This window comes from Haemorhous mexicanus, chromosome 1 (assembly GCF_027477595.1).
Source record: "Haemorhous mexicanus isolate bHaeMex1 chromosome 1, bHaeMex1.pri, whole genome shotgun sequence".
Lineage (NCBI taxonomy): Eukaryota > Metazoa > Chordata > Aves > Passeriformes > Fringillidae > Haemorhous > Haemorhous mexicanus.
The window spans coordinates 5818068-5845825 of record NC_082341.1 but is presented as its reverse complement, the minus strand read 5'-3'; the positions used below and the strand labels follow the sequence as shown (position 1 = coordinate 5845825).

The window sequence follows — 27758 nt, the reverse complement described above, 5'->3', positions numbered from 1 at the left end:
CAGCTGGAAGCCATGTGGCTTGTTACAATGAGGGTGGTGAAACTCTAGCCCAGGTTGTCCACAGAGGTGGTGGCTCTGGAAGTGTTCAAGGTCACGTTGGATGGGGCTTTGAGCAACCTGGCCTAGTTGAAGATGTCCCTGCTCATTGCAGGGATATCGGACTAGATGACCTTTAAAAATCTTTTCCAACCCAAACCATTCTATGATTCTACGCAGTAAAGATATTTATTATTTCCTTTACAAGTAAAAAGATATTGCCCTCCACCCCCACACACAAGAGAAAGCTCTTTTGCTTTCCTGCTGATTTAACCAGTATTTAGCAAAAATGCTTAATCTGCCCTAAAGAAGCACGGTGTAAGTATCAAGAGAACAAATATCAAGGCTTTAACAAGGAGTGTCAATATTGACATTGTTCTGTGTTGAGGGATATTGGTAGGTTGTTTTCATTATTGTAAGCAACTTGTCAGAGGAAAACTCTGATGGAGCTTTGCAAGAGCTGATAAAACCTGCAGGTGCTATTGAAATTGAGCTCTTGTTCGTGTGTGCTTTGAATATAATTTCCAGTTTCAGAAGTCAGCTTTATGACATTCTCGTACCCTTATTCCCTTGCAGTCTCTCCCAAGATGCAGATCAAGCAGTCTTCCTAAGAAGTGTTATTGAAGGATTGAACACCTCAGCAGCTTGCAAAGAGATCTTCCTAGTGTGATGAGTTTGCCCTGTGCCATGAAAATTACCCATTGCTGAGTCCAGGTGTTGGGATTGGGAGCAGGTTGGATCCATCACCCCTAGCTTATTCAGAACTGTGGTTTTCTAGGCTTCACAGAGGTTTGGCTATTTTGGGAGCACAGCACTTTTGTTTCACCATCCTGTGGGACCTATTTGTGTTTTCTACCCAGCTGTCAGCACATTTTATTGAGATACCTACATTTTCCATGATTGCAATCCATCAAAATAATGGCCAGCCCTGACCTTACCTTAGGTTGGGTAATCCCAAGGAGAGATGGCTGCAGGGCATTTCAGGATTTACAGAACCATCATGGTACAGGGCTCATGGTATCTTTTGTGTTTGTCTGCTTACAAGACGTGTGTTTGTTTCATTCTACGTTTTGTTTTAAACTAATCCTCAAAATGCCACAAAGCAGAGTATTTCCAGATGAAGAGAGGATTTCTAAGGTTTAGGACAGAACAGGTCACCTGCAAATATCAGTGTTCCCTTATTTGACTCTGGCTTTAATGGATGTGTCTGCAGTTGTATTTCAGTTCTGCCACATGGTGGCTGTGGGGGAATTGTTTCCCTGGGGGCAGCAGGAGCTCCACAGTCCTTTGGTACAAGGCTCTAAAGGAGGGAAGCCCCACAGGCTTTGGAGACTCCTTTGTTTGTGGTGGCCAAGCATCCATTTGGGGTGGCCAGCATTGTTTGGGGAACAGAATTTTCTGTGGCTTGGGTGGAGAGGCACCATGAGCCATGTCAAATGCAGCTAAAAACATGGCATTTATTATATGGAGTCTTACCCAAGTGAGCCTGAACCAGGGTCTAAGTGAGGAATGGCCACTGGTCTGGCCCTCCTCTGCAGGATGAATATTATTGGGTCTCAGTTACATCCATGGAAGAAACTTTGTATTTTTAGGTGGTGTTTCCCAAAGTAGTGGTGCAGAGGGTGAGTAACTCCACTGCATGACATCCCAGCAAGCATCAAGTGGCAGCCTGGCAGGTTGTCTTTGCTAAACAAGGTTTCTGTGGTTAGACATTCCTGGGCATGCATTGCCTTGTGCATCCCCTGTTTTAGGGTCCTAAGGTTGCAGCATTTTCCAGAGGAGCTGGAAAGGTCTCAGCTTGACTTCACCATGAGCTTCTGTGTGAGCTTAGGAAATACCTGACCTCTCTATCTCCCACCTCACCCCAGAGGAGAAGAATAATCTCCATGCTGTGTTGAAGCTCTCACTGCTGAGCTGCTTAGCTCCTAAAGAATCAAATGCATGCATCACCTAAAACAGAGCCATTCAATTCCCTATTTCTGATTTCACCTGAACGTTCTTGGGGCTTGGTTTTTCAGGGCCAGGCCACGGGGAGGCTGAGACAAGGGAGTGCATCTACTACAATGCCAACTGGGAGCTGGAGAAGACCAACCAGAGCGGCGTGGAGCGCTGCGAGGGCGAGAAGGACAAGCGGCTGCACTGCTACGCCTCCTGGAGAAACAACTCGGGCTCCATCGAGCTGGTGAAGAAAGGCTGCTGGTTAGATGACTTCAACTGCTATGACAGGTAATAGCCCAGCTGGTTTATCCAAATACAGGTTTAATGGACCCTCTAAGTGTAAAAGCTCGTGATTTTATTGCATGGAGGAAAAGAAGGCAAGTTCAAGTTAATTGGCAAAAGCATCTCCTGTAATTGCTTCTGTTGCTAATGCAGCTCTCAGAATTGTCACTTACCTGCTTTGACTTTCTAAATGGAAGCTGCAAAAATCACTTTTAGGGGTTTTGTGTTGTGTTTTGTTTTGTTTGTTCTTCCCCTAGCAAAGCTTTGATAATTCTGGCATTCTTTGAAAAACCTGTCCTGTACTATCAAATGAAGAGCAATATGTTCTTCCAGGAGCATTTGGTGATAGAAGTGAAAACTTGGAATCATATGGAGCTGTCTAGAAAAGCACAGATATCTGGGGGTGGTTAGGGGTTGAGATATTCTGACGTTTGTGATGTTGCAAAAAGTTCCACTGTTCTTTGGCTGAGTGAACAGGAAGGCCAGGAGAAAGAGTGAGGGGCAAAAGCAATGTGAGTTTGTGTGTCGCTGCTTGTTGCAAGCTGAAAAGGAGTGAGGTTTTGTAGTGTGAAGGCTCCAGGCTCATTAAATAGCTGGGAAAATTAACTAGTCTTTTCTCACTTCCCTTGATGCAATTCTACAAAGGGGGAAAGAATTACAGCTAAAGAAAACAGCCCTATGAAGTTTCGCAGTTGAAAAGGACAATGTTGAGTAGCTCTGAGCTCAGGGGTTTTGTTAAAAAAAACCCAAACCAATGACCAACCAACCAAGCCAAGCCCAGCCCTTTCAATAAGGATTAGCAACATAAAATTCAAGGATTTTCCTTGATGTAACACCGATGTGGGTCGATCTCACCTTTGTGCAATTCTCAGCTGTGCATCTTTGTAGAGTCTCGTTCTGAAAGTTTTAGGAAGATCAGGTGCTAAGCTGTGGGGTTAAGCTGGAACTAGATTTGTCCCATGGCTGCAGTGTTTTCTCCCTTTGGTGCTGTACACTTCCCCTGCTTTTGTGCCTGCAGTCTTGGCTTATCTCAGCTCTAAGTTGTTCCTCATCTTTGTTCTATTATTAGCTCCAGAGTTTCTTTCCTACCACACCTATTCCCTTGCCAATTGAGTAGCCAGGCTCTATATATAGTTAAATTTTTATTCTTTCCCAATAAATCAATCCTCCTTGGCCCATTAGTCATCTTAATGCCGATTCTTCTGAGAATAGAAGGTCACTGTAGTTTCCTACTTGCAAGCAGAAGTGTTTACTGTAAACAGATTTCTCCTTTCAGTGCCTGCTCTCATATCCAGTGACACTTGTATTGTCACTGAGTGTCTCTGCAGCGATGTAGTGTTTCTTAAACTCTGTCATAATGTGCTGCTCTGTTACAATGGTAAAAAGTTTCCAGGGCTCCTCACCAGCCTTTTGCAGCCCTAGAAATGAGCATCCAGTGTTCCATTGCCTGACTTTTCAAAGCCACAAGTTCCAGGGCAAAGCTAAAAGTCCTTCTGAGAATTAAAAAACAGTACAAATATCAAAAGCAACATTTGAAATAAAGGTTAGCTTTAATTATATAAAGGAATAAACCCTCTTTAAATGCAGTCCTTTTCATTTTTTCTCTTCCCTTGAGTGCCCTTGGCAGACTTCCATGCAGGCAGTGTTGCATCCCAAGGTGGCAAAAATGGCTAGGAAGATGATTTTTTGATCAGTGGTGCTGTGCTGATGCCCTTTGTATCTCTGGCACCTTTGGATGCCGAGTTTCTGGAAGCAGCCTTGGCAGATGCACCTGTATTCTGTGTCCCTGGATGCAGGGCATGGTCCTGTTCTGGCTGCTGCAGCTGCTTTTGGAGCAGCACGTGCTGGGATGCGCCAAATGCTGCCTCCTTTGTCACCAGAATGTGGAAAGATTTTGGAGTGCAAGGGTTGGGACATTGAGGGTGATGGCTCCTTACTCTGTTCTTTATCTTGAGGAAACAAGAAGGTGGCACATGTACATTTAAGGTTATAGGAAAAAGGTAGTGTTTAAAAATCGACTTGTGTGCTCTCGTTTATTTACACAGCCCTGCCGGAGAGGTCATGTTCACATTCCCCTGCAGAGCACGTGAACCTCTCTGAAACGTGCCCTCCCTGCCACAGAAAAATGTGTCATTCTCTCCCTCTGTCTCAGCTGTAGTATTTGCTAAGTGTAACATGTCATACATACCTGGATGGCTTCACTCAGAGACAGGGATAATGAACTGCAGATGTGGAGCAGGCTGTTTTCACTCATTAGCTTGATTTTTTAACCAACAGATTTAGCAAAGGATGTGTTTTCTATTGAAGGCTCCAACACTGATGCTGTTAAATCCAAAGGGCTTGTTATCTGATTTCACAAAAAAAGCATCTGGAAACGCTGTTTAACTTGTTGAAACATCTTTGTTCATTTGAATAAGTCAAATGGCTGCTTTTTTGCTTTGAAGTTGAAAAAAATGAGAGCCTGAAAAACAAACCAAGTGCTTCCCAGCTGAGACCTTGGAGGAGACAGTTTGGCTATAGCCATTTTTTTCCCCCAAAGGGAGAAAAGCACTGAAAACTACCCAGTGCTAGGATTGAAGAGAGCTTTTTCCATTCTTCTCGTGGCAGTATGTCAGTGATAACACAGAAAGGGAGGCTTGGCATGGGTTCAGAAATGAGTAATAATGTCAAATGCTTATGATTGTTTTGCTACTTCCTCCAAGTGGTCGAGGGAAGGAAGTTATGCATATAATTTAGCTGGGCTTCAGGAAATAGTTTGATATAGTTCTCTGTGGAGAGGAGCTCTGCAAGCATAATAACTAAAACCAGAGCATAGCACAGCAAAAGGTGGCAGGGAAGGGAAGCAGCATCTAAGAAACAGAAAGAAATGACAGGTAAAGTACTGCAAAAATCACTGCACATCTCTTTTGGCATTGATCTGTGGGGAGAGGGAGGATGTGTGGAAGTGGAGTTGGTTTGATCCATGGAAGTCCCCTAAGGCCTTGCACAATGTGGAAGGAAATCTCAGTGCTGGGAAGGCTGTAGCAGTACTTGGATAAGAGGCAAAGGCAGAAAATGAGAGCTGCAACCTGATTTTCTTAAAGGTTTTTGTGCAGAAATAAGCTTTTTATGAAGGACATAGCACTTGAAAATTAAACAAAAACTCTAGAAACAAAATGAGAATCATTGGAGACTCAAATGGTTAAGGTTGGAAGGGACTTTTAAAAGGGTTGGAATGGACTTTTAAAGATCATCTAGTTCCAGCCCCCTGCCATGGGAAGGGATAGACTCCACAGGACCGAGGATGATCCAAGTCCCATCCAACCTAACCTTGTAACATTTCCAGGGATGAGGCATCCACACCTTCTCTGGACAACATCTTCCAGTGCCTCACCACCCTCACAGTAAAGAATTTGTACCATATATCTGACCTAAACCTGCCCTCTTTCAGTTTAAGGCCATTACCTTGAGCTATCACTGCATGCCCTCAGACCTGCAGCTCTCTCCTGCTGCAGCAGGGCTCTGGCTGCTGCTTCTGGTGCCCTTTGAGTGTGCAGAGCTGGTGATGCTCAAGGCTGTGGGAGCAGCCTTAGCTCAGCCCTCGTCATGTGTGCTTTATGGCACAATCTTTAATTGCATCATCAAATACTTCTCTGCCCTGGCAGTGTTCATATGGGCTGTGGGAAAGTCACTGCTCAGGGACTGAGGCGTCTCTCTGTCGTTTTTCTCCTTCTCATTCTGTTAGCAGCAGCGGCTGTTATTACTCACCATCTAATGCCCTCAGTGCATATGGAAGCATTTGTTTCCTTTGCAGTCTTTTCAAGGGTCTTTGCTATCCACTGGGGTGTTTGAGTGCCAAGTTGTTCTCCATAAGTGGAGACTGCTGATCTGTGCAGTGCAGCTGCAGGAAAAGGTGTGTGGAGAAGACAATTTGGGGCATGTTGGCTCCCAAATGCAAGAGGAAGGAGTTGGCTGACAATGTTTTTCTCTCCCCTTCATTCCGTGTCTGTCCCTCCCTGGTGCAGGCAGGAGTGTGTAGCCACAGAAGAAAACCCTCAGGTGTTTTTCTGCTGCTGCGAGGGCAACTATTGCAATGAGAAATTTACTCACTTGCCTGAAGTCACCGGCCCAGAAGGTGAGTGACTGGGTGGATGGGGAGTTGGGTGCTCTTCCTCTTGACCCAGTTTCCAAGGACTTTAATAGAAACATAGAATGTCCTGAGTTGGGAGGGACTCACAAAGATCATCAAGTCCAACTCCTGGCCCTGCATAGGAAACCCCCAAGATCCACACCATGTGCCTGGGAGTGTTGTTCAAAAGCTCCTTGAGCTCTGAGCTTGGTGCTGTCACCACTTCTGTGGGGAGCCTGTTCCAGTGCCCAACCACCCTGTGGGTGAAGAACCTTCTCCTAATATTTGTCCTAAACCTCCCCTGATTCAGCTTCATATCAACATTGAGTTGTCAGATGTTTTGGTTGTGGAGTCAGAAATCCTGTTGCTACAGTTCTTTAAGAATAGTTTTTTAAGGTTGTTTTGCTCTATGGCTAAGGCTGTACCAACACTTTGGACACCATCAGTAAGGTTAGGTTTTCTCCATGGTGGACAGTTCACTGTGGGATGTTACAAAACAAAATCCCACGCAAGGGGAAGAGGGCAGAGTGATTTATAAAGCATGGATTGAGCCTCAAACTCTTAAAAGGTGTTCAACACCTTCCTCATAAAATTCACAGGTCATGAGTTTCCAGATACCTTGAGCATCTGGGATTTTTGCAGTTGATTCTGTTTTGTTGGTCTGGGGATTGAAAGGGAAAGGCTGTGTGTCAGCTTTCAGAGTCTGTGGATATGCATCAAGGAAGAAAAGTGATAGCAGGACCTTCTTCAGAGGCTAATAGAAAAACAACAATGCTTTTAGATGTATAATATTTAAAGTATCATTCAATAAAAACTATTAAAAAAACAGGTGATTCTTTTCCTTAAGTTGGTTTGAACTGTCTGCATTTACTGAGATGTTCCAATAGACCTTTATCAGATTTTCCTGGGCTGTCCTGATAGGTTTTTGATTGTTTACATGGGTTATATTATCTCCTGTTATTAACGTACCCGTAGCAACCTAGTAGCAAATATTCTTTCTCTCACAGTTTTTTGTTTAATTTGGCAAGTCTTGCTATTTTTTCCTTCCCTGTCTCCAACATAGCAACATGGCTCCATTTAGTATTCCCATTGTTTGTGTCTCAACTGCACTGATGTAATTTGGAACAAGAACTACTGTGGGAATAGTGCATTTGATTGTGGCTCCGACAGCATTTTACTAAAAACTGACAACTTGTCAATCACTGTGAAAGGTAAAGCAATGCTGCAAGGGATTTCGTGCTGTCTTAATACATGTGGAAGGGTTAAGAGGAGGAAATGTTCTGCTTTTATGTATCCCAACAAGAAATACCTAGCTTAAATAAAGGTCAGATGGAGGCTCAGCTTGCAAAGTGTGGTTTGGGCCATTGTAACTCCATTACTGACATTACTTCTGTGGAGAAGAGAAAACCATGGAGCCTTATGAATGCTGTTGCTTTACATACAAGAACTGTGAACATGGAGTTGAATCTGATGTCATGTTTATGTCTTCTTGTTTTGTATGCCCTCAGCAATGTGCTTTTGCCCATTGATCAGCCAAAACCCAATGTTTGGTTAACCTTAACCAATGCATCAGGCTTAGATACCATGTGTTTAACTCATTCAAACCCTGAAAACCCATTTTCAGCTTCAGTTTGCCAGTAGACATTTGGCCAATACTGAAAACCATTCCTCCACACCTTTCATGATTCATTATAAATCTCTCTGATGGATGGGGTGTTTGGACCAAATTCCTTCCTGAAGGGTCCTTTGAACCCAAGAACTGGAAATTCTTGGTTCTGTAAAAATGGATTTTTGCATCAAATTCGGCATTATTGGGCTTGAATGAAACAAGGAGAAAACTTCAAAGGTCATTCCCTGTTAGCTTGTGTATAAAGATGCAGATTCTTGGTGTAATTGTACCTCAGTTCTATTTTTAGCACCTAGTCATACCTCTTTACATGTACCATGGGGAATGTTTTTCATCATCAGAGCTAGAGCTTGGCCAGCCATCCCATCAAACACCAAAGGTGGTCCATGTAGCATTGGAAAGCTTACTTTGCTGACACCCAGTGTAAATATGACTAAAGACCATAGACACAGAGGAAAAAGGTTTGTCCATCAGTATGAACCAGACTGTAAAGATGATTTTGAACCTTGGGGCTCTCATCATGGGACATGCCAGCCAGCACTGTCAGCTTTGGATTGGGGGGACACATGGGGTTTGGTTGCCTCTGGATGTGCAGCTGCATTCCTGAAGCTCCTTTTGCCTCTCTTACCCTGCTCTTTTCTCACAGTCATATACGAGCCGCCGCCGCCCACGCCCTCCCTGCTGAACATCCTGGTGTACTCCCTGCTGCCCATCGCCGTGCTGTCCATGGCCATCCTGCTGGCCTTCTGGATGTACCGCCACCGCAAGCCTCCCTACGGCCACGTGGACATCATTGAGGTCAGTGACTCTCCCCACTTTGTTTGGGCCTTGCAAAACTCTTTTCAGGTGGCCTAACGTTTCTTCTTCTCGGGATCTCTGCTGGTCAGAGTGACCCTGAGATGCATTAGAAAGTCTCTTTTCCCAGCCTGGCGATCGAAGAAGGAGTCAGGATTCTTCTGTTCTGGTTCTCAAGGTTGTTTATTGTTTCTTATCTATAAAATTCTTTCTCCAACCCACCGAGGTCTGTCCAGCAGGTCGGGTTGAGGCACACTGCCTGCCTCAGAGGTGGTGTTATCTTTTTATTAAAAACTACATGTACACTATTTACTATAACTTCCCAATACCTATCACCTATGTTACACAGTGAGTTTCTACTCTAAACCAATCTAAAAATGCCACCATCACCCGGAAGATGGAGGCTAGGAAGAAGGAAGAAGGACAAGGCACGCCCAGATTCCTCCATCTTGGGACCCTGAGCCCCCGTGCTAAAAACCTCAAAAATCTATTTTTCACCCTGTGGTAAATTCACTAACATTCTACTTAAACTTTCTTGACTTGTAATTCTTCATATAAAGGTTGGTAATTGTTTTTTCCAATGGCTAAATCAAAGGCACAGGGGTCTTGGGCCCTGTGCCAAGCTTTCCAAGCCCCCCGGGGAGGGGCTCAAGTCCTCCAGGGCAGCCAGAGGAATTTCCTGGGTTCTGACACTTCTCTGCTTTTTGAAGTTGGTAGTACAGTTGGCCTCCATGGAAGTGTCAGACTAATGGGTTTAGGTGGGGTTACCACCATGTCTGAGATAGCTGAAGGAGGGGTTTAAGACAGCCCTCCTTGGTTGCTGCTCTCCTTCCCAAACTCTCAAACCCATTGCCTGATTTCAGACAACTTTGTAGAGCATCAGACATCTAAGAGATGATAAAGTTCCTGACTGCTCTATGAGAAGAGGGAAGATGCTTTCCCTGATGAAGCTCGGTTTTATGAACCCTCAGAGAATGGTGCAGGAAGCTTTGGGGTGGCCTAACTGCAGCCTTCCAGTACCTGAAGGGAGCCCACGAGAAGGATGGAGGGGGACTTTTTACAAGAGCATGTGGTGACAGGACAAGTGGGACGGGTTCAGATTGAAAGAGAGCAGGTTTAGATTAGATATTTGGAAAAAATTCTTCCCTGTGAAGCTGGTGAGGCACTGCACAGGGTGCCCAGAGAAGCTGTGGCTGCCCCATCCCTGGCAGTGTTCAAGGCTGGATTGGATGGGGCTCTGAGCAACCTGGCCTAGTGGAAGGTGTCCCTGCCCATAGTAGGGGGGTTGGAACTGGGTGACCTTTAAGGTTCCCTTCCAACCCAAACCATTCTATGATACTGTGAGCCTTTCCCATCTGAAAGCAGGTAGGACAGAGCTCCAACCCCACAGGTTCTGCAGGGTCACATTGTTGTCCTGGACAAATGCAGTGTTTAAACAGATGTGATCTGTGTGATGCTGACAGACCTGTTCACTGCCCATGGAACATGCTAATGTAGTGAAGAGTAGTGGGAGGTTTTAGATGTAGTTGGCTCTCTGGTCACAAAGATCTCAAGGTTCCCACTTCCAGCAGGACGTAGCCCTGAGGACATCAGTGTTTTACACCCAAAATAACTTTTGCTTTGAAAACACAGGAGAATTCAGGTTTTGCCCTGAGCATAGCAGGCAGTAGTGTCACAAAGTGACTCTTGGAGGTGTAGATTGTTATATGTGTTCTGTACCAAAACCCTACAGAGCAAGTGAGACAGGGAATTTCAGGCTGTTCTTGCTGCAAACATTGCACCTAAATAATTTGTATTAAGTAAATGTCGCTTCACACTTCTTTCCTCATGTGCAGTATCTCAATTCCTCCCCTCCCTTTATTTTACAGTCCAGCTTCAGCTGGTGACAGTGTTTTTTTTCTCTTGTGCAGGATCCTGGCCCACCACCCCCTTCTCCCCTGGTTGGCCTAAAGCCCCTGCAGCTCTTGGAGATCAAGGCAAGGGGACGCTTTGGCTGCGTGTGGAAGGCTCAGCTGATGAACGACTATGTAGCAGTGAAAATCTTCCCTATTCAGGTGAGAGGGACACTGCATTAGGTTCTTACTTGCTGGGGGCTTCCCCACAAGTGCTGAGATGCTCTAAGTGCCTGTAGAGATTATGGTTTTTGAGACCATAACAAAGATGAATTTGGGCTCTTCTGCTGGGGGAAAAAGTTCAAGGACCCTTCCTTCCTACACTTCTCCCTGCATTATCTCATTACCAAATGCTTCCTCTAGTAGTACTTGTTGCAAGAAGGGCAAAACCAAGCACATTCTGAAATCTACAGGGTATGTTAACTTCCCTGCAAATGCCTGTGTTGTTTAAATCCAGCAAGGCAGGGTGCAGCTGCAGTGCCCAGAGTGCACACAAAGGGCCAGAGCCCTGGCTTTGTGTGTCCTGCCTGGGTGGGTTGTAAATCTGGATTCAAACCTTGTGAGCAGTTTACAGCCTCCAAAGGCAGAGCCCTGGTGCTGTGAGAATTAACTGTGCTGCAGTGTTTCTGTCAGCTCCTGTCTTCTGCTCTAGGAAACCTTTGAACACTCCTGACTTGATTCTCTAGGAATTGCAGATGAAAAGACTAAAGCAATCAAAAGTCAAGTGAAATAAAATTTACAAAAACATCTTTGTGCTTCTTTGCTGTCTCTTTCATTGCTTTTTCACCTCATATTTGTTGTCATATGTTGCTAAAGGAGATCTGCACATCTTCTGTCCAAGCCAGCTGTGACCTACTAGTAAATATTCAATAGAGCCTAGATTAGATTTTGCAATTGCAGCAATTACACTGCAAGGCTGATCCTGGGTGCTGTAGGCTCAGGCTTTCTTCTTGCAAGTATCCTTAGGAAATCTTGAAAAATAATATTTCTCAGTAAGGTTGGGTTTGGCTTCCTCTCCGCTCCCCACACATGTCCTTTAGAAACAGCTGAGGATAATTTTGGAGAGGGGAGACTGAGGACAGCAACTTGTCTTCTTTAGGGAAAACAGCCTCCTTTTGAAGGGATGCATCACATCCTAACACAGGAGCATGATTTTTAGAGTAGTGTGAGCAGCTCTGACTGAACTGAAGGAGCTGTTTGCTTTAAAGGGAAATGTGATCTTTGATGGTGCCTTTCTCCCTGCTTCAGGATAAGCAATCTTGGCAGAGTGAGAGGGAGATTTTCAACACTCCTGGCATGAAGCATGAAAACCTTTTGCAATTTATAGCAGCAGAGAAAAGGGGGACAAACCTGGAGACAGAGCTCTGGCTGATCACAGCTTTCCACGACAAGGTAATGTATCATTGCATGTACATTTTGGGAAAGCAGAGAGGGAGCTGGTTGTGGTACAGCAGGATTATAATCCCTGTAATCTCCCCAGTCTGTTCCTGGTGGGCCATGGTTCTATGGTAGCAAAGTGCTCCTGCTCCTCTGCTTCAAATGCCCTTTCTTTAGTTTTCAAAGCTTTCCTATGTGAACAAAAGATTAATAAAAGTGGGATTTAGGAAGATAGAGAGGCACAAAAGGCCACAGCTCACATCTGTAGTGGTCACCATGTCTTGATGTGCATAGGTGCGTGTCATGGGAGACAGATTTCACAGACCCAACTTGCCCCTTGCAGATGGGCTCCATGTTTGCTTTTGAGGTTTGGGGCACATCTCTCCCTTCATGGATTGCTTTAGTTATAAACCATGACTAACACTTAAAACAAATGTGCAAATCTGAGGTTGAGCTAGCAGTGTTATCCCCCTGGTAAATCCAAGGTCTTCTTGAGTCAATCATTGCCACAGCCAGCTGATGCAATGCTTCATCTTGCATGGAAGGCTTTCTCCTTGCTGAAGATGGATGAATTGTTCTGGTTAAAGATGATTTTTCCCCTTCCTTACCTCCCTCCCTTTCCCTGGCAGATAAGCAGACATCAGGAGGTCTGTGCTGCCAAGGGCTGAAAACTCATGGACACTTTTGATTTTTATTTCTTCTTTTTGCTTTCACTAGTGATTTCCCCCCCACCCCGGCTAAATCAAAGCTCAGATTTTTCAAACACTCTCTAAGCCATTCTCTAAACTGATGAGTTGGCACATCTGTCACATAGAGGGGTCTATGATTAAGAATTGACAATGTCCTGTTCTGCAGGGTTCTCTTACAGATTACCTGAAGGGCAACATTATCAGCTGGAATGAGCTCTGCCATGTTGCAGAAACAATGGCCCGTGGCTTGTCCTACCTTCATGAAGATGTCCCCTGGTGCAAAGGTGAAGGACACAAACCTGCCATAGCACACAGGTAAAGCCTCCTTTGTTGATACTGTCTTTGAAATGATGCTGTTGAATGGAGGAGGAAGTTGTGCTTTTAGGAAGTAAAGGCCTTTTAACCCAGCAAATCCTGTACTAAGACAAGAATTTTTTTCAATCACATATAAAATGGTGAGGGGCAAGTAAGTGTCTTGCCTGTGGAATAGCACAGTTAGTAGTGGCTGATGGTGAATGTCCCAAGAGTAGGGGCTTCCCTCTTCCATCAACTCTTGCCTTGTTGTGGAAAGGGAATTCTGCTGCTGCAGAACCACTCTTTGAAAGGACTTGGCTTGGTAATATCATCACATTACAGTCTGTGTATTTCTATGGCTGTACCAGGAGCTGGACCCTATTTTTCCCTGATTTAGCTTGATAACTCCACTGTGTCCTCCCACAGACCCTTTGATCATTAGGTAAAAAATGGAGAAACTGTGGAAAGTCAAGAAATGGCTGCTAGTTACTTTTCCCTGTAGTTTTATAAGGCCCAAATTATGCCAAGGTGCTTATGAGAGACACCACAGCAGGTGCCACCCTGCCCCTGAGACCTCCTGGCACACACTTCAGCCCATCTGGGTGGCAGTGCAGAGAGGACAGCAAAAAAGCAGTTGGGTGAAACCATCCTCATGCTTCAGCCCTTCTCCAAAGTCCCACACTGCTTGCCCTAGATTAAAGCATCTCTTCTGAGTGGTTTGCTGTGGCAGGGCAGGATGGGGGAGATTTCCAGAAGGGATTTACAGGCTGTAATCCGTGGCCATGCTCCCCCGCCACCCACTGCATTTCATCTAGGAGGGACTTAAACCCCACGTCCAGCTGCAGCAATTTGTACCTGATCTAGCAGGCCTGGCTTCACGTATGGCAAAATAATCCCTGTTTTTGCAAGGGTATCCCTGCCCCCAAAACACCCCACCTCCCCAAACCTCTGAAAGTTTTGGAGAGCTGGGGGCTTTTGAAAGAACCTGCAGCTGCCTTTGTGCAGCTCCTGGAGCTGACCCCTATGTCCCTGACATTTGTCCCTGCAGAATAAAGGCAGTGGTTTGTAGATGAAAATTCCTGAGGGTGGGGAACAGAGGAAGGCTATAGAAAGGCTTTAAAGCAACAGATCGTGCTCATTAGTGTCCCTGTCCATTTAGCTAGTGATAAAAGCTGCAGAATGCAGCATTTGTGTGAATTTAGCACATACCTAGTGGAGGAGGGGTTTCAGGACACAAGGGATTTCCCTCGGATTACCCCGCTGCTTTTAATTTTATTTTTGAAAGAAAACACTAAATGCATTTTAAATCTAGGGAGGGGGGCGTGGGGGGTGTTTCTGAATGGCTTCCCACAGTGCACATGGATGGAGATGCTGGGGTTGCCAGGTGGGACTCCCCAGTCACTGCTGGGCAGGGGTTCAGCCAACTCCTCTCTGGCCCCCCGGCACTACAAGGAGGATTAAGGTTATGGAATCACTTGTTGGTGCAAAAGTGCCCCCACGTGGAAGCTGCAAATAAAATCTCCAGCGTCTCAATCGAATTAACTCACCCATTGCTCACAGTCTGCTTGTTCTGTATTCCCTAGTTTGAAGTGCTATATGGAAAAAAAAAAAAAATTAATCTTTTCGCACCACTTTTCTTGGGCAGTGACCATTTTAGGATGGTCTAATGCATATGATGTTATGGGAAATCTACTTGGCACAGCTTGGATTAAGTTCTCGCTGGTCTGCATACATTTGCATTGCAGCTCAGAGTTGCCAGTTCAAGGTGGTTTGTGAAATGAAGGAAGGAAAGCATGGAAAAATGGGGAAATGCATGGAAATGGGGGGAAATAATGGAATTGCAAAGGGAAATCCCTGCATGTGTATGAAGATGTAGGAGTTAACTGTTGCATGCCTGAAGGGCACTGCAGGTGAGGAGCAGCAGCACATGCTGGTGCAGTAATGGTGGTTTACATCTTGCATCACCTTGGAACCACACGGTTCAGGCAGATTGATAATTTCTGTGTGGTCCTCATCAAGCCACTGCTTTGCAAAAATCTCGTGCACAATCTGGACCATCCTGAGGGCATAATCCCCTAAAGCTGAACGAGCAAAGGCACTTATCCATGTCATTAGATGATGGCTGTTTCCTAAGCCTGTGGGGAAACTGCTATGGCATGGAAGCAGGCAGTCTCTGGGATGCCAGATAGTGGGAAATGCAGTTCTTCTGTGGAATGGAGGGGTACCAATGTTTGGGAGGCTCTGCAAAGCTGTACTGAGTCCCTAGAGCTGATGGAGGCTGCTTTCTGCTGGGGTTCACTGGCTGCACAGTGCCCTCCAACTTCACACCCACTTCCCCCATCTTAATCCTCAAGCCAGAAATGCCCATCACGCTGTGTTTAGCTTAGAGAGGATAAATCCTCTCTTCTGATATTTTAAGCTCAGAATCAGGGGCTGGGTGATTTTTGCTTGCAGTGCTTTGAACTGATGCTCTGGCATCTGGGGCTGCAGGGAGCAGTCCCTTCTCTATGGTCCAGCAGTTTCTCTCTTCACAAAGAATTTTGACAGGTCTCTCTAGTGCAGAACAATCGTATCTGCCCTCATTAATTATTTTGTGCAGGCCTGCAATGTCCTGCAATCAGCAGGGTCACCGAGTGAATTGATGATAGGGAAGTTATAATGCTGAGCATACAGGACAATTGCCATCTGCTGTCTAAGGTCTGTAATTTAATTAGATTGCCAAACATTCCTTTTCAGATGAAAATGCAGGAAGCCCAGGGAACAGGGCTCGACTGGTTCGGCATCTCAGTGTGATCTTCCTCCACCCCCTGCCCTTCCCAGCCCCTGCAGATTTACCTGAGCTGCCCTGAAATGATCCTGCTGCAGCACAGGGCTGACACAAATGTCCCTTTCAAGCACAGAGCCACCATCTCTACTGCAAATTCTTACACCTGCCTGTCAGCTGCCTGCTCTGACCCTGACAGCGTGTCTGTGTGGCCTCACCCCCTTCCCTGCTTGCCTTCCAGCCTCTGAATTCTCCTGGGAAGATCAATCCAGCAATTACAGCAGAAGGCTGATAGATGACTATGGCAAAAGTCTGTTGAAGCATGTAGTCAGGGTGAAGAGAGTCTCACCAGCATCTGCTGATTTCCAGAAAGATCTAATTTTGTAGATAGGAGCAAACATCCTTACTAGGATAAAGAGTAATGTACTCCCTTAACCTGCCTTGGTTTTGTTCCTGGGAATGAGAAGGGCCCAGAAGATGGGGGTCCAGAGCTGGTGCTTGGAGCAAGAAATGGTGCCTTATATACAGCTTGCTCTAATTAAAAGAGCCCCTTCAGACCAGATTTTATTTTGAGATTAACTCACTGTGGAGTTTGGCTGACTCTGTGCTGGTCAGCTCAGGGCTGCTTGGTTGTGGTTTAGGGACAAGGACAGTGAGGAGCAGCCGAGTTTGCAGCGCTGGCCATGCTGGGAATCAGGGGAAGAAAGGAACAAAGGAGCAGATTTACTGGGAGCTGCTGAGCCTATAGGCAATGTGTGTGCTGCAGTGTGATTTAGACACATGCCATGATAAACCCTTCCCTTACTTCTTGCCTTGTCCATAGGGACTTCAAGAGTAAAAATGTCTTGCTGAAGAACGACCTGACAGCTGTGCTAGCTGATTTTGGACTGGCCGTACGGTTTGAACCTGGAAAACCTCCAGGGGACACTCATGGACAGGTAATCATTACCTTTAGCTTTTTTAAAAGTTGGCCTTGCCATAGCTTCTCTGGAGTGGGGGCTAATTTGTGTAGATGCATTTAATTCTCTTTGAGATATGTATTTTTTCCATAAAAACTTGTGCTCAGACATAAATTCTGGGAGCTGCTTTAATCTGGGTGAGTGGGGAGGGTGCTCAAACTTTCTGATTGCTGTGCAGGTGAAGTTCCCCCTGCTCTGGGGTCAAGTGGCTTCCTCCAACAGACACAGGGCTCACTGTCTCTTTATTGTTTCAGTATAAATATCCACAGAGTCACAGAATATCATGTTGGGAGGGACTCAAGGATCATCTGGCCCAACCTTTCTTGACGAAAGCAAGACAGGACAGCCCAGATGAATCTTAGAAGTGTTTAGTCTTGGAGTCTGCTACACATACAACTTCTGTAGTCCACAACACAAATATTAAAGCTCCTAAATATTAATACTGATACCACAATAATAGTATTAATAATCCTAAAATTATTGATTTAATTTTAAGAATTCAGCCAGGCTGGCTGCTTGGGTGACCTTTGGCACAGCTGGCTGTGCACTGTGTAAACAATATACTACAATTTTCTGGGTTCTTAATTTTCTGCATTTGTGTTGCAGCAAGCAGCCCCTCATTCTGCTCTCATGCCAGGACAGCAAGTCCATCATCTCCTCCTTGTGCCTTCAGTGCTTTCTGAATGCCCATCTCCAGTGTAGTCTCCCTTTTATACCTTTATCTCAGAAGGAATGAACACTCTCCTGGGTTAGCCTTACTCAGCTTTTCTCACTTTTGTCACCTTTTTTTTGACTTTTCCTGTATTTTGCACATCTTTCCATATCCTGGCTTCACTCTGTCCCCACTGCCTCAGGTAACAGCAAGAGATGAAAATTTCCTTAAAGGAAATTATTAAAAGTGTTTCAGTTCTCAAGAAAGCTGCTTTTTTATTTGCTGTCCAGTCTACTCTCCTACATTATGAACCATTCTAAATATAACAATGGAGGCACTATAATGCCCATTCCCTTAAAAGAAGAGGAGGTCTGTTCCAAACCATGGCAAGTCAGGGTTCATGTTTTACTACTTCTATGGATGCAGGAGACTTGTTTTATCTAGGGCTGTCAAACCAACACCTTTTCCTACCATTTCAGGATATATAATTTTTCTCTTTTCTGTTATTTTGATTCTGTTTTTGTTCATTCGGGGGTTGTTTGTTTGAGTTTGGATTTTTTTGTTGAAGTTTTTTTTTGAGTGAAAGAGGATTGAGCTTTCAACAACTGAGATAACCAAGCCAGACTTGACCTCAGGGTGTTCTGTGTGTCTCCAAAGACAGCATTTTCTCATGCAGGGTGTTCTGCCAGAGCAACATGCAGCAGGATGCAGACCTGCAGTGTGCACCCAATGGGTATCACACATGTAGCCTTGCACTTTGGCTTCCTCCTTTATGTTGCTTATCTGGACTGGAGTGATCTTAATGAGAATCAGTGTCAGAAGAAACAGCTCCCCTTTGCTTGTTTTTTGAGCAAGGTGCACCTTTAGCAGCAGCAGCCTCCCAGCTAATGAAACCAGCTGTCACTCACCTCCAACCAGCAGAGGCTGAGGGGCCCAAATGCAATGTGACTTGAGCTGTGTTTTTTCTCTGTAGGTGGGAACAAGGAGGTACATGGCTCCTGAAGTGTTGGAGGGAGCAATCAACTTCCAACGAGACGCCTTCCTGAGAATAGACATGTATGCAATGGGACTGGTGTTGTGGGAGCTAGTCTCCAGATGTAGAGCAGTTGATGGTAAGAATAAAGATCCTCTCTTCCCTGGGGAGGGTTCTGTTTCTGTGTGGTTTAGTTGGCCAGAGAATTGATCTATCTCTGTTAAAAAAAAAAAAAAAAAATCAATGGTATATTTTTATTAAAAGCAGCTAACCTGTTTTTCCTTTTTTTTTTAACATGTTACTCTCTGTATATTATAACCTTTGTAAGTGCTCCAACTTCAAAGTACTTTTTACTATGTTGGCTACCTTGCAAATTGCTGAGAATTCAGAGGTAGAAGGTGATCCCTACAGGATGGGTGTCCTTTACTCCTGAGCCTGCTCTGTGCTGCTCTCAGTGGCATTCCACATTTCTGCCTGTGACCAGGGCATGCCTTGGGCTCCTGAGAAGAGCCGCACAGCCAGCTTGGCTGTCACCTGGCTTATGCAGGGCAGTGGGATAGCCTGAATGGAAAGCACCTTAGTGAAATAGCAGGAACAAAGAGCTGAAAGGATCTTCCACAAGACCATTTCCCTGCTATCACAAATCATTAGTTATTGATCTTTGATTTTTGCTGATCAAGTCCTCTTTTAGCAGTAGGCTTGGTTTGTTGCTTCATTTACAGCTTTGGAGGATCTCACTTTCTCCTAAAGGATCTAAAAGTATGAACTTCATGGTGTCTCCTTTCTCCTTTTTTTTAATCTTAAAATGATGCTGTGAATGGGCCATCTTTTCTGTCCAACCAGCACATCTGTCCTTTAGTGACCTTGACATTTGCAGGACAGGGAAGCAGTCACATCATTGTAGTAGCTCCAAGGCTGCTTCCTCCAACTTTTTTCTTCTTGTATAGATATGGGTGCTCTGAACTGAAAATCAAGTTTGTAAAACAACAACACCTCACCTAGACTTGAAATGGTTATGTTAGCTTTACAGTAGGACTGAGGAGCATGACTATAATTAAAATGCCTCCCATAAGTGTGTGGTAACAGAAGAGAAATGTACAGTCTAAAGAGATAAAATGCTGTACAAGCAGGGAGCTGGGAGCACAGTAGGGTAAAACAGTGGTACACAAATCATTCATATAGGAATTGCCCTTCTCTGTTGAGGTGCCCCAAATATCCACTTTCATGTTTCCTGTCATGTTTGTGATCTCCTGCCAGTCCAGGCAGCTGAGATACCCCAGGTGCCACACACAGCACCACTGAGTCAGAGGGAAGGCTTCCTTTGGGATGATGGGGAGTTACACTGAACCCCATCTGCACGTCAGCTCAGAAGTGATGCTGTGTAAACAGCACATTTGGCTTGCAGGTCACCAGTGCAGCTCTTCACAGCCTGGGTTCCTCTTGGAGGAAAAGGAAAGTCATAAGTGACCCTGATTGGAGCACGTGTTTCAGTTTGGTTTAGTGACTGCCACTGAGTAAACAAGAATAATGATAAGCCACTTTAGTGATTTCATTCTTTAGAGTAAACATTGTGCTCTTCGTGTCACAATTCATGACCAGATGAAGTGGTCAGCTCTTTTATTTTAGTCTGGAAAGACTCTTTTGAGGTATCTCCACTCTAAAAAGAGGTCATTTTTTGCTACTGAGAAACCATAAGTGATGCCATGGAGCACCCTGAGAAGCCCATCAGTTAAGCTGGGCTGCTCTTTCTGAGAGAGCATCTACACATTGCCAAAAGCCAAATGATGTTTCAATAAGCAGAAGTTACTGCTATCATCCAGCATCTGCACTGATGCTCATAACAGTTGTCTCATTCCCGTGGCCCTGGGCAGTTCACAGCCATAACTGGTATAAGTAAAGCATTCAGAAATCATTTTACACTTAGGAGCCAGTACTTGGGACAACTTCATCTGGCTCCAGTGTGTCAGGGCTGACTCAAACCTATGAACAAACCAGATCACAAAGCAAGAAATTATGTGTTGTATATACTTGACCTTGTTAGTCAGTGCTAAAATGAAATTATGTTCATGCTGAAATCTTTCTCTAGGTTATTGTGTGTTGAATTGTTGTGCTAAAATGTGGGGAGGATGAGTTGATCTGCTCTTTATATTAAAATAAATCACAGATTACCTGGCAAACTTCCTCAAGGAAATGGTGGGATCTGGAGGCCTGGCTGAGGGCTTGGACTTGTAACTCAGTGAGGTGGAAAATGCACGGCCAGACAAGCAGCAGGGACAGCAGAGACCATTGTGCAGGAGGAATGTAAATCACATTTGTCTGCAGTGACATGTGAACGTCAGGCTTTGTTGCAGTGGGTTGAGGTTGCTCCAGAGCTGCAGCTCACTCATGCATGGGGATACTGTGGCCCTGCAGAGGCCATTCCAACCTAACCTGATTCTCTGTGTGCTCTGTAGGTCCAGTGGATGAATACATGCTGCCTTTTGAAGAAGAAATAGGTCAGCACCCATCCCTTGAGGACCTGCAAGAAGTGGTGGTTCACAAGAAGATGCGCCCCGTGTTCAAGGATCACTGGCTAAAACATCCCGTACGTCCCTCCTGGTTAACAGTGGGGAATATTTTCCTGTGTGATGGGAAAGAGGGATTGGTTATGCATTCCCAGTGTTAGCCAGAGTCAGCTCTGGGGAATGAGGGGTTGCTCAACACCTTTGTGCTCCCTTTTCTTTTTATCTCTGGTTTTTAGAGACTAAACAAGCTGAATAATCAGCTAGTGATGAATGTGGAGTGTGTGGTGCTTTAGTAGGGCTCCTTTAGTATGGTGAAAGAATGGAAAATAAAGTCCTTTCATTAAGAAAAAGAAAACTATCCATACCATTGGAGACAGACCCCTCACAAGCTAGATACCATGCAAGACTTGGAGCAGTTTAAGGAGGAAAAATTAATTAGATGTGAAAACAAGCAGACAATGAAGCAAAATGCACTGTGGGTTTCCCAGAGGTAGTTCATTTCAGGCTCACGTTTTTAATAAAAGAGTTGATTTTCCTTAGATCAGGAAGATAAGAGATGATGACATCTCACTGGACTTCAGTAAGAAGTCAAATGCCTCTATTTTGCCCAAACTGCTGCAGATTTTGCTAGACTCAGGTGTACTAACTCATTTTCCAGAAGCTAGGGAGAGCTGTGGATTGTAAAATGAAAAAAGAGTGTTCCACTTAAAATCTGGGTTCAAATAAGAGCTGTGTTATTAAAGCACTGTTGAATTCAGGTTTTTTGGGGATATCAAGAGAAGTGATTGCAAACAAAGCAAATGGTTTCATTGTAACCGATACCGTGCTGCCATCTCTCACAGTTTCATCATGGGAATCTTAATACTTGTTGTCTTTTAAAGCTTCAACTGCTGAATCTTGGGATTTATTTTGATATTAAAAAAAGCACTTTTGGGGTAGGATGTGACCAAGCCTTAGAAAGTAGATGCTTAAAAAGAACCATGAAAACACATATTTAAAGAAATTTTTGAAGCTTATTGGCATACTGTGGAAAAAATACTTGGAGGGTTTTTTTAGAGCATTGGCTGTGTGAGTGGATCTCTCCACCCACTGACAAGGTGGTGCCCATGATGTCTTAAAGATATAAAAATAAAACAACACATTTTCGAGACAATATTAGCACAGGAGGTAATATAAAAACTGGTTTTTGATTGGAGGCCTCCAGGGGCAGATGTGGAAAAATGCCCACCCCCACATAGGGCAAATACAGCTTTATAAGTCTAGCTGATTAGCATAATTAACAAGAATCCCCAGTTAGAAACACAGGTGATCAGGTAACTCCCCCTCTTGGTTCAACCTCTTCTGGAGTCCCCCATTGGGAACAGCTGTACTTTGTTTGTGAGCAAGCATCTTGGGAGGGTAGCTTGTCTTTGGTTCCCAGGAAAACACAGGGTAGGATAGGAGCCTTTGGAATGCATTTTGTCTTTCTGCAAATCAGGGTAGGAAAAGTGCTGGAGCTAGCTAGGAGCTATATAATTATACAGCAATAGTCTACAGAGCTATGAACATGTATGAAGGAAATACAAAAGCAAAAATCACTTTGGCATCCTGAAGGTCATGAGTTTGATCCTCGCAAGGGGCACCACTAATGTTGATTTTTTTTTGTTTTTTCTTTGTTAAGGTTGGGATTAAATTGTGAGATGGTATTTTTTGTTTGGATTTAGATGTTTATTAGTTTTTATTTATATTATAGTTTCATAAGTTGTGAGTTTTATAGTATTCCACTAATACGGTAAAAATTTTACTAATTTTACAAATAAGGAAAAAAATTGAATTGTATTTCTTTTTTTTATAAGGGTTTTTAAGGGTAAGCTTTTTAATTAAGAAATGATACTTCAATTATTTTTATCTTTAACTTAATAACTAACTACTTGTGTTTTGTAATGTGGATTTTTTAATTTAATTCCACAATATTACTTAAACTTATGAAGAAGAAGGTGAAGAAGGTAAAGAAGGACTAGTTTCTGTTTTAGAACTTCTATTTTGTTTTGTATTATTATATTTTAAAGCTTTAAGCTTTTTATTATGTGACGTTACACATTTTTATTTAAACTATTCACATATAATCTTAGTTCTATCAGTTTATTTTGGATGTTTTTTCTACGGCTGTAGGTTAAATGCAGCATTTTCTTAGGGGGTTAGCATTTGTTAGTCTAGAAAGTTTAAAATTTTCAGTGAGTAGTGTTCTAGCAGCCTCCCCCAGGGCAGGTGACGTTGCTGAAGTACTAAAAGTACTAACATCTCCCAGGAGGAGGTATTTTGCAATGCTGCTGGCCTTCCAATGGAATAACCATGATGCAAAAATCAATCTCGTAGTGGGTGAGGATTGAAGGAGGTGGTTACTGCAAACTTAGTAACATTTTTGGCCTCAATGCACAATGCCATTGTCAAGCTGTTCAAACTATTGCTTATGAATTCTGCATGATGCTCACGATAGGGCAGGTGACGTTGCTTATGAATTCTGCGTGATGCTCACGGTAGGGCAGGTGAGGTTGCTTATGAATTCTGCGTGATGCTCACGGTAGGGCAGGTGAGTTGCTTATGAGTTCTGCGTGATGCTCACGATAGGGCAGGTGAGGTTGCTTATGAGTTCTGCATGATGCCCTTGGTAGGGCAGGTGAGGTTGCTGAAGGTGTTTTCTCGCCGTTGTGTCCGCAGGGCCTGGCGCAGCTCTGCGTGACCATCGAAGAGTGCTGGGACCACGACGCGGAGGCGCGGCTCTCGGCCGGCTGCGTCGAGGAGCGCATCGCGCAGATCCGCAAATCCGTCAACGGCACTACCTCGGACTGCCTCGTCTCCATCGTGACGTCCGTCACCAACGTGGACTTGCCACCCAAAGAGTCTAGTATCTGAGTGCTGGGTCCTGGTTCACTTTTGTCTTTCCAGACTCAGCGGATTTAAAAACAAACAAACAAACAGACAAAAAAAAAACAACAAGGAAAAGAGTTTAAAGAAAAAAAAAAAGTACAAAAAAACAAAATCACAAAAATTCAACAAACCCATGAATGCAGCTGCTATTTTATCTTGACTTTTTATTATTATTGTTATTATTATTATTATTATTTTTTTGGATTGGATCAATTTTACCAGCACATTGCTCTACTGTATTAAAAAAAATGGACATTTCAGCAAGCATTCAGGTGCCGACTAATGAATGCAGAAAAGGTGCAGGTACCTCAGAACCTCAACAAACTCACTTCAGTTGTTTTTATTTTATTCAGTTCTCTGGGTTTCTCTTTATCAGTTTGTCTTCTGAGCGGAGCATCTGTGACATAAAGCTTACGTGACATAAAGGAAAACCACCTACCACCTTGAAAACGCAATGCTGCAAACTGTGGAGGAAACTTAAGACTGTTATGTAAAGAATACACCTTCCTCAAAAGCATTTTTTCCCCATGTTGGTTTTGGGTTCAGTTCCTTTTTTATTTTTTTAATTTTTTTTTTTTTTTTTTGGAAGTGAGCTTCAGAAAAAAACAGCAGATGTGTCTTTTACGGATCTAACGGGTGTCATTGTAACATGGGAAAAAAAAAGTAACTGGGCAGAGAATGTTAATTCTTGATGGTATAATTGAAGGGGGGAGCGTAGAATAGGGGTGGGGAGAGTGACGTTGGACTTGGCAGCATTTGGGGAAACATCATTTGCTATGGAGCTACTTCTCAGGTAACCATTAGAGGAGGGGAAGGACATTTCTGGCCAGAGTATTTACGGCTGCAGCGTATGGAGAAAGTGGAGTTAAAGAGGCAGTGGTTGGAAGACAGGCACTTGTTTCTTCCTCCAGAGTCTGGAGTTGGGTGGTAAAAGAACAAAGCAGGACTATAACTTTTATTTTTCAATTCCAGGTAGTAGTAGGAAGGATGCTTTCAATGTCATCAGGACACGTGAGGAAGTGTGATTTCAGAAGCACTTTGGTAAAATACTGGAAGATGAGAAAATTTTTGCATCTCATTTTAAGTGTGAGTCAGCTGAGAGAATTTGGCCTTGGGTTGATTATCTTTCAGCCCAAGTTAATGGTGCAGATGGTGGAAAGAGGAAAAGGGTGAAAACTGGTTATATAAATTTTTTTTCTTTATTAATTTGGGACTGGGGGAGTGAATGGTGGCAGCTGGCTCCTGTAGCATCTGAGAGGCCTGAGAGCTGCCTGGCTGCAGGGAGCTGAGGCAGCTCAGCAGCAGCAGTGATTCCCACAGCACCTCTCCCACTGGTTTCTTTGACGCTGCTTTCTCCTTACTCTGTGATGAAACTCTTTTGTCTTAAAGTGGTGCATATTCGAAAATACCGTTACTCTTATTATGCCATAAACTTGCTCTAGTCAGTGAATGTTCCTAATGCTGCTGATTCAACATTGAAATATTTTTTTAATTTGCAAAACATGCAATGTTTAAAAAAAGAAAAAACTTAAAAAAAAAAAACCAAACACAAAACATACACATACACGTTACGTGGCTTCCGAGGTTTAAACTGAAAAAAAAATTAAAAACTTCATGACCACAGACCACCTCAAACCAGAAATACCTCAAAATTTTCTACTTGTATGAGTTTTATTATATATTTTGTTAGTTGTGTTGTCTTGTAGTAAGTATATTTTAATGTAAGTTGGCTTTTATGACAAGGGAGTTTTAAAAAAATTAAAAAAAGAAAAAAAGTTCCAAAATCTTTTAGGAAGTGCTACCATTTTTTTGTTGTTTTGTTTAATAAAGCACCATTGTAAATAACTGTATACAGTTGTGGAATAACTGCCTATATAAGGTACCTGGGCATTATTCACTCTTATTTGTGAAGGCTGTTTCCATTCTGTGTTGTTTTGGTTTTGTTTTTTCTTTTTTTTTTTGGTCTGTTTTAGTGAAAGGACAGTACATCTTTTTTTTTTTTTTTTTGTCCTTTTCTTTTTTTTTCTTTTCTTTTTTTTTTCTTTTTAAATTTTTTTTCTTTTTCTTTCTTTGAATATAACATGAATTCTGTGTCTTGCTAGACTGACAAAGTTATGTCCATTGGATGGCCAGATCTTCTAAATTTTTCTTTGTGTTAAGCCAAAATGCAGTCCTAAACTAATCACCCTGTAATGGAAATGTAAAAAGTCTGTATTATATATAAATGAATTGGACTTCTCTCCACTGCCAAATTATCAGTGTGCACCCTTGCACAGATATAATTTATTAAGCAAAAGAAACTGCTAATTGGAGAAAATATAAAAAAAAAAAAAATTGAAATATATTTCTTGAAAAGTATAGCTTTAAAACCTAGAGGTCACAAATAAGGACATGGTCCTTTATCTTGAAGAGACATTAAGAGTATTGCCTTAATTTGTCTATCTGAATAAAGTCTTAACCTATTCTTTCAAGTTACTGAATGTATATTGCATATTAGTATGTACACACATGTAACTGTGTTTCCGTGTGTAGGTTTGAAAGTTTCTGTTTCTTGATGTGCTTCTGTTGAGAAAACCTTGACAAAACCAGACAGAACGATACCATTTTGACCCAGCCATTGTCCCCGGTGGCCATTGGCACCTTTGGGCCTGATGCTGCAACATACCTATGCTTAGCATTGAGGGTGTAGGTAGCTCTTCTGGTGTCATGACATTAGGCACTCACTTAATGTTAAGTGTGGTTGTAAATGTTTGCAGGATCGGTATTTTTCATGTTTAATACATTTCTGCACTGAGATTTATATGAAAATGTGACTATGTCTTAGAAGTGAAGTGATGTAAGGGTTGGGGTGGAGCGTAGAGCAGTTAAGACTGAGTGAATACTTGTTTTGAGGTGGGCTTGCTCCCTTTCCCCAGGGAATGGGAACCAGTTCCTATTGCTGCAGAAAGAAAAAAAGCTGTACTGTCTTTTAACTGTTAATATCTGTTGCTCTTCTGGATTTTTTCCTTCAGCATTACATGTTAGCTAAAACAGGCTCATTACAGCAGTTGCTTTTTTATCCTGATTTCTTTAAAAGCTTTAAAGTATTTATTGAAAGTGCCATATTATTTTAATAGCCTATTAAACAGTGTCTGAAATCTTCTCTTTTGAGAAAGCATAAACACAAATTCTCACATGTAGCTTATCTTATTGCGGGGAACTGCACGACCGTACAAACCTTGACCGAATGTTGATTGTAAAGTGTTACATCTTCCTGGTGAAACGGTTCCTTATAGATCATCTTGTCAGCAGGATTCAGAAACTGATTGGAAAAAGAATTTCCAAATTGGGTGTGTGCTGGGTAACAAGTTTTATATGTATGTAGGTATGTGTGTCTTGCTATTGCAGCATAGAAGGAAATCCTGAACTTTTAATGTGTACCAATTTGGATAAAGCTGGTTTTTAAACTGGTATTTATTTATTTTATTAACAAAGACAAGCTCTGATTAACTTGTTGGTCTTTCAGCAGTTGAGCTGTCTAGCAAGTAGTTTCCTCACCTCTAATCCATTTGAACTCTCATTGACAACATGATTTTGGTTCTGTTTGGTACTGCTGAGGCTTTTTCCAAGTCAGGAATTGGGCACATCCATAGGTGTAGCTGTCATAAGCAACTGCAGCCCTTTTCCTTTTAACATTCCCTTGAATAAGACGGTGACAACACCTCTTATGTTACTTCCCAAGAGCTGAATTTTACTTCCCATTCAGAGTTTGAGGAAGCAGCTCTTCAAAAATTTGGCTGCAGAATTTTATTGGTCATCTCCCTCTCTAATATGGAAGTTCTTAGGTGAATATTACCACTGAATATCCTGTGTACAAATTCTCCTTGACTTTGGGAGCCAGGATTCCCCATCTCTCTGGTGGAACTCCCTATTATGAATTTATTGCACTGGCTGGGCGGGTTTCCTAGGTGCAAAAATTTGA

The 27758-nt window shown here is 43.2% G+C and overlaps 1 protein-coding gene across 1 annotated transcript in view; it reads left to right on the top strand.

The window, feature by feature from the left end:
• ACVR2B (activin A receptor type 2B) overlaps positions 1 to 25647 on the top strand; it is a 101243-nt gene extending 75596 nt beyond the window's left edge. The window contains exons 2-11 of the mRNA XM_059839114.1: positions 2055 to 2262; positions 6261 to 6370; positions 8638 to 8789; positions 10697 to 10840; positions 11927 to 12070; positions 12911 to 13059; positions 16626 to 16740; positions 18387 to 18525; positions 20840 to 20970; positions 23588 to 25647. Coding sequence (XP_059695097.1) covers positions 2055 to 2262; positions 6261 to 6370; positions 8638 to 8789; positions 10697 to 10840; positions 11927 to 12070; positions 12911 to 13059; positions 16626 to 16740; positions 18387 to 18525; positions 20840 to 20970; positions 23588 to 23782 — 1487 coding nt within the window. The 3' untranslated portion in view covers positions 23783 to 25647. The remainder of the gene's footprint in view (positions 1 to 2054; positions 2263 to 6260; positions 6371 to 8637; positions 8790 to 10696; positions 10841 to 11926; positions 12071 to 12910; positions 13060 to 16625; positions 16741 to 18386; positions 18526 to 20839; positions 20971 to 23587) is intronic.
• The last annotated feature ends 2111 nt before the right edge of the window (positions 25648 to 27758 follow it).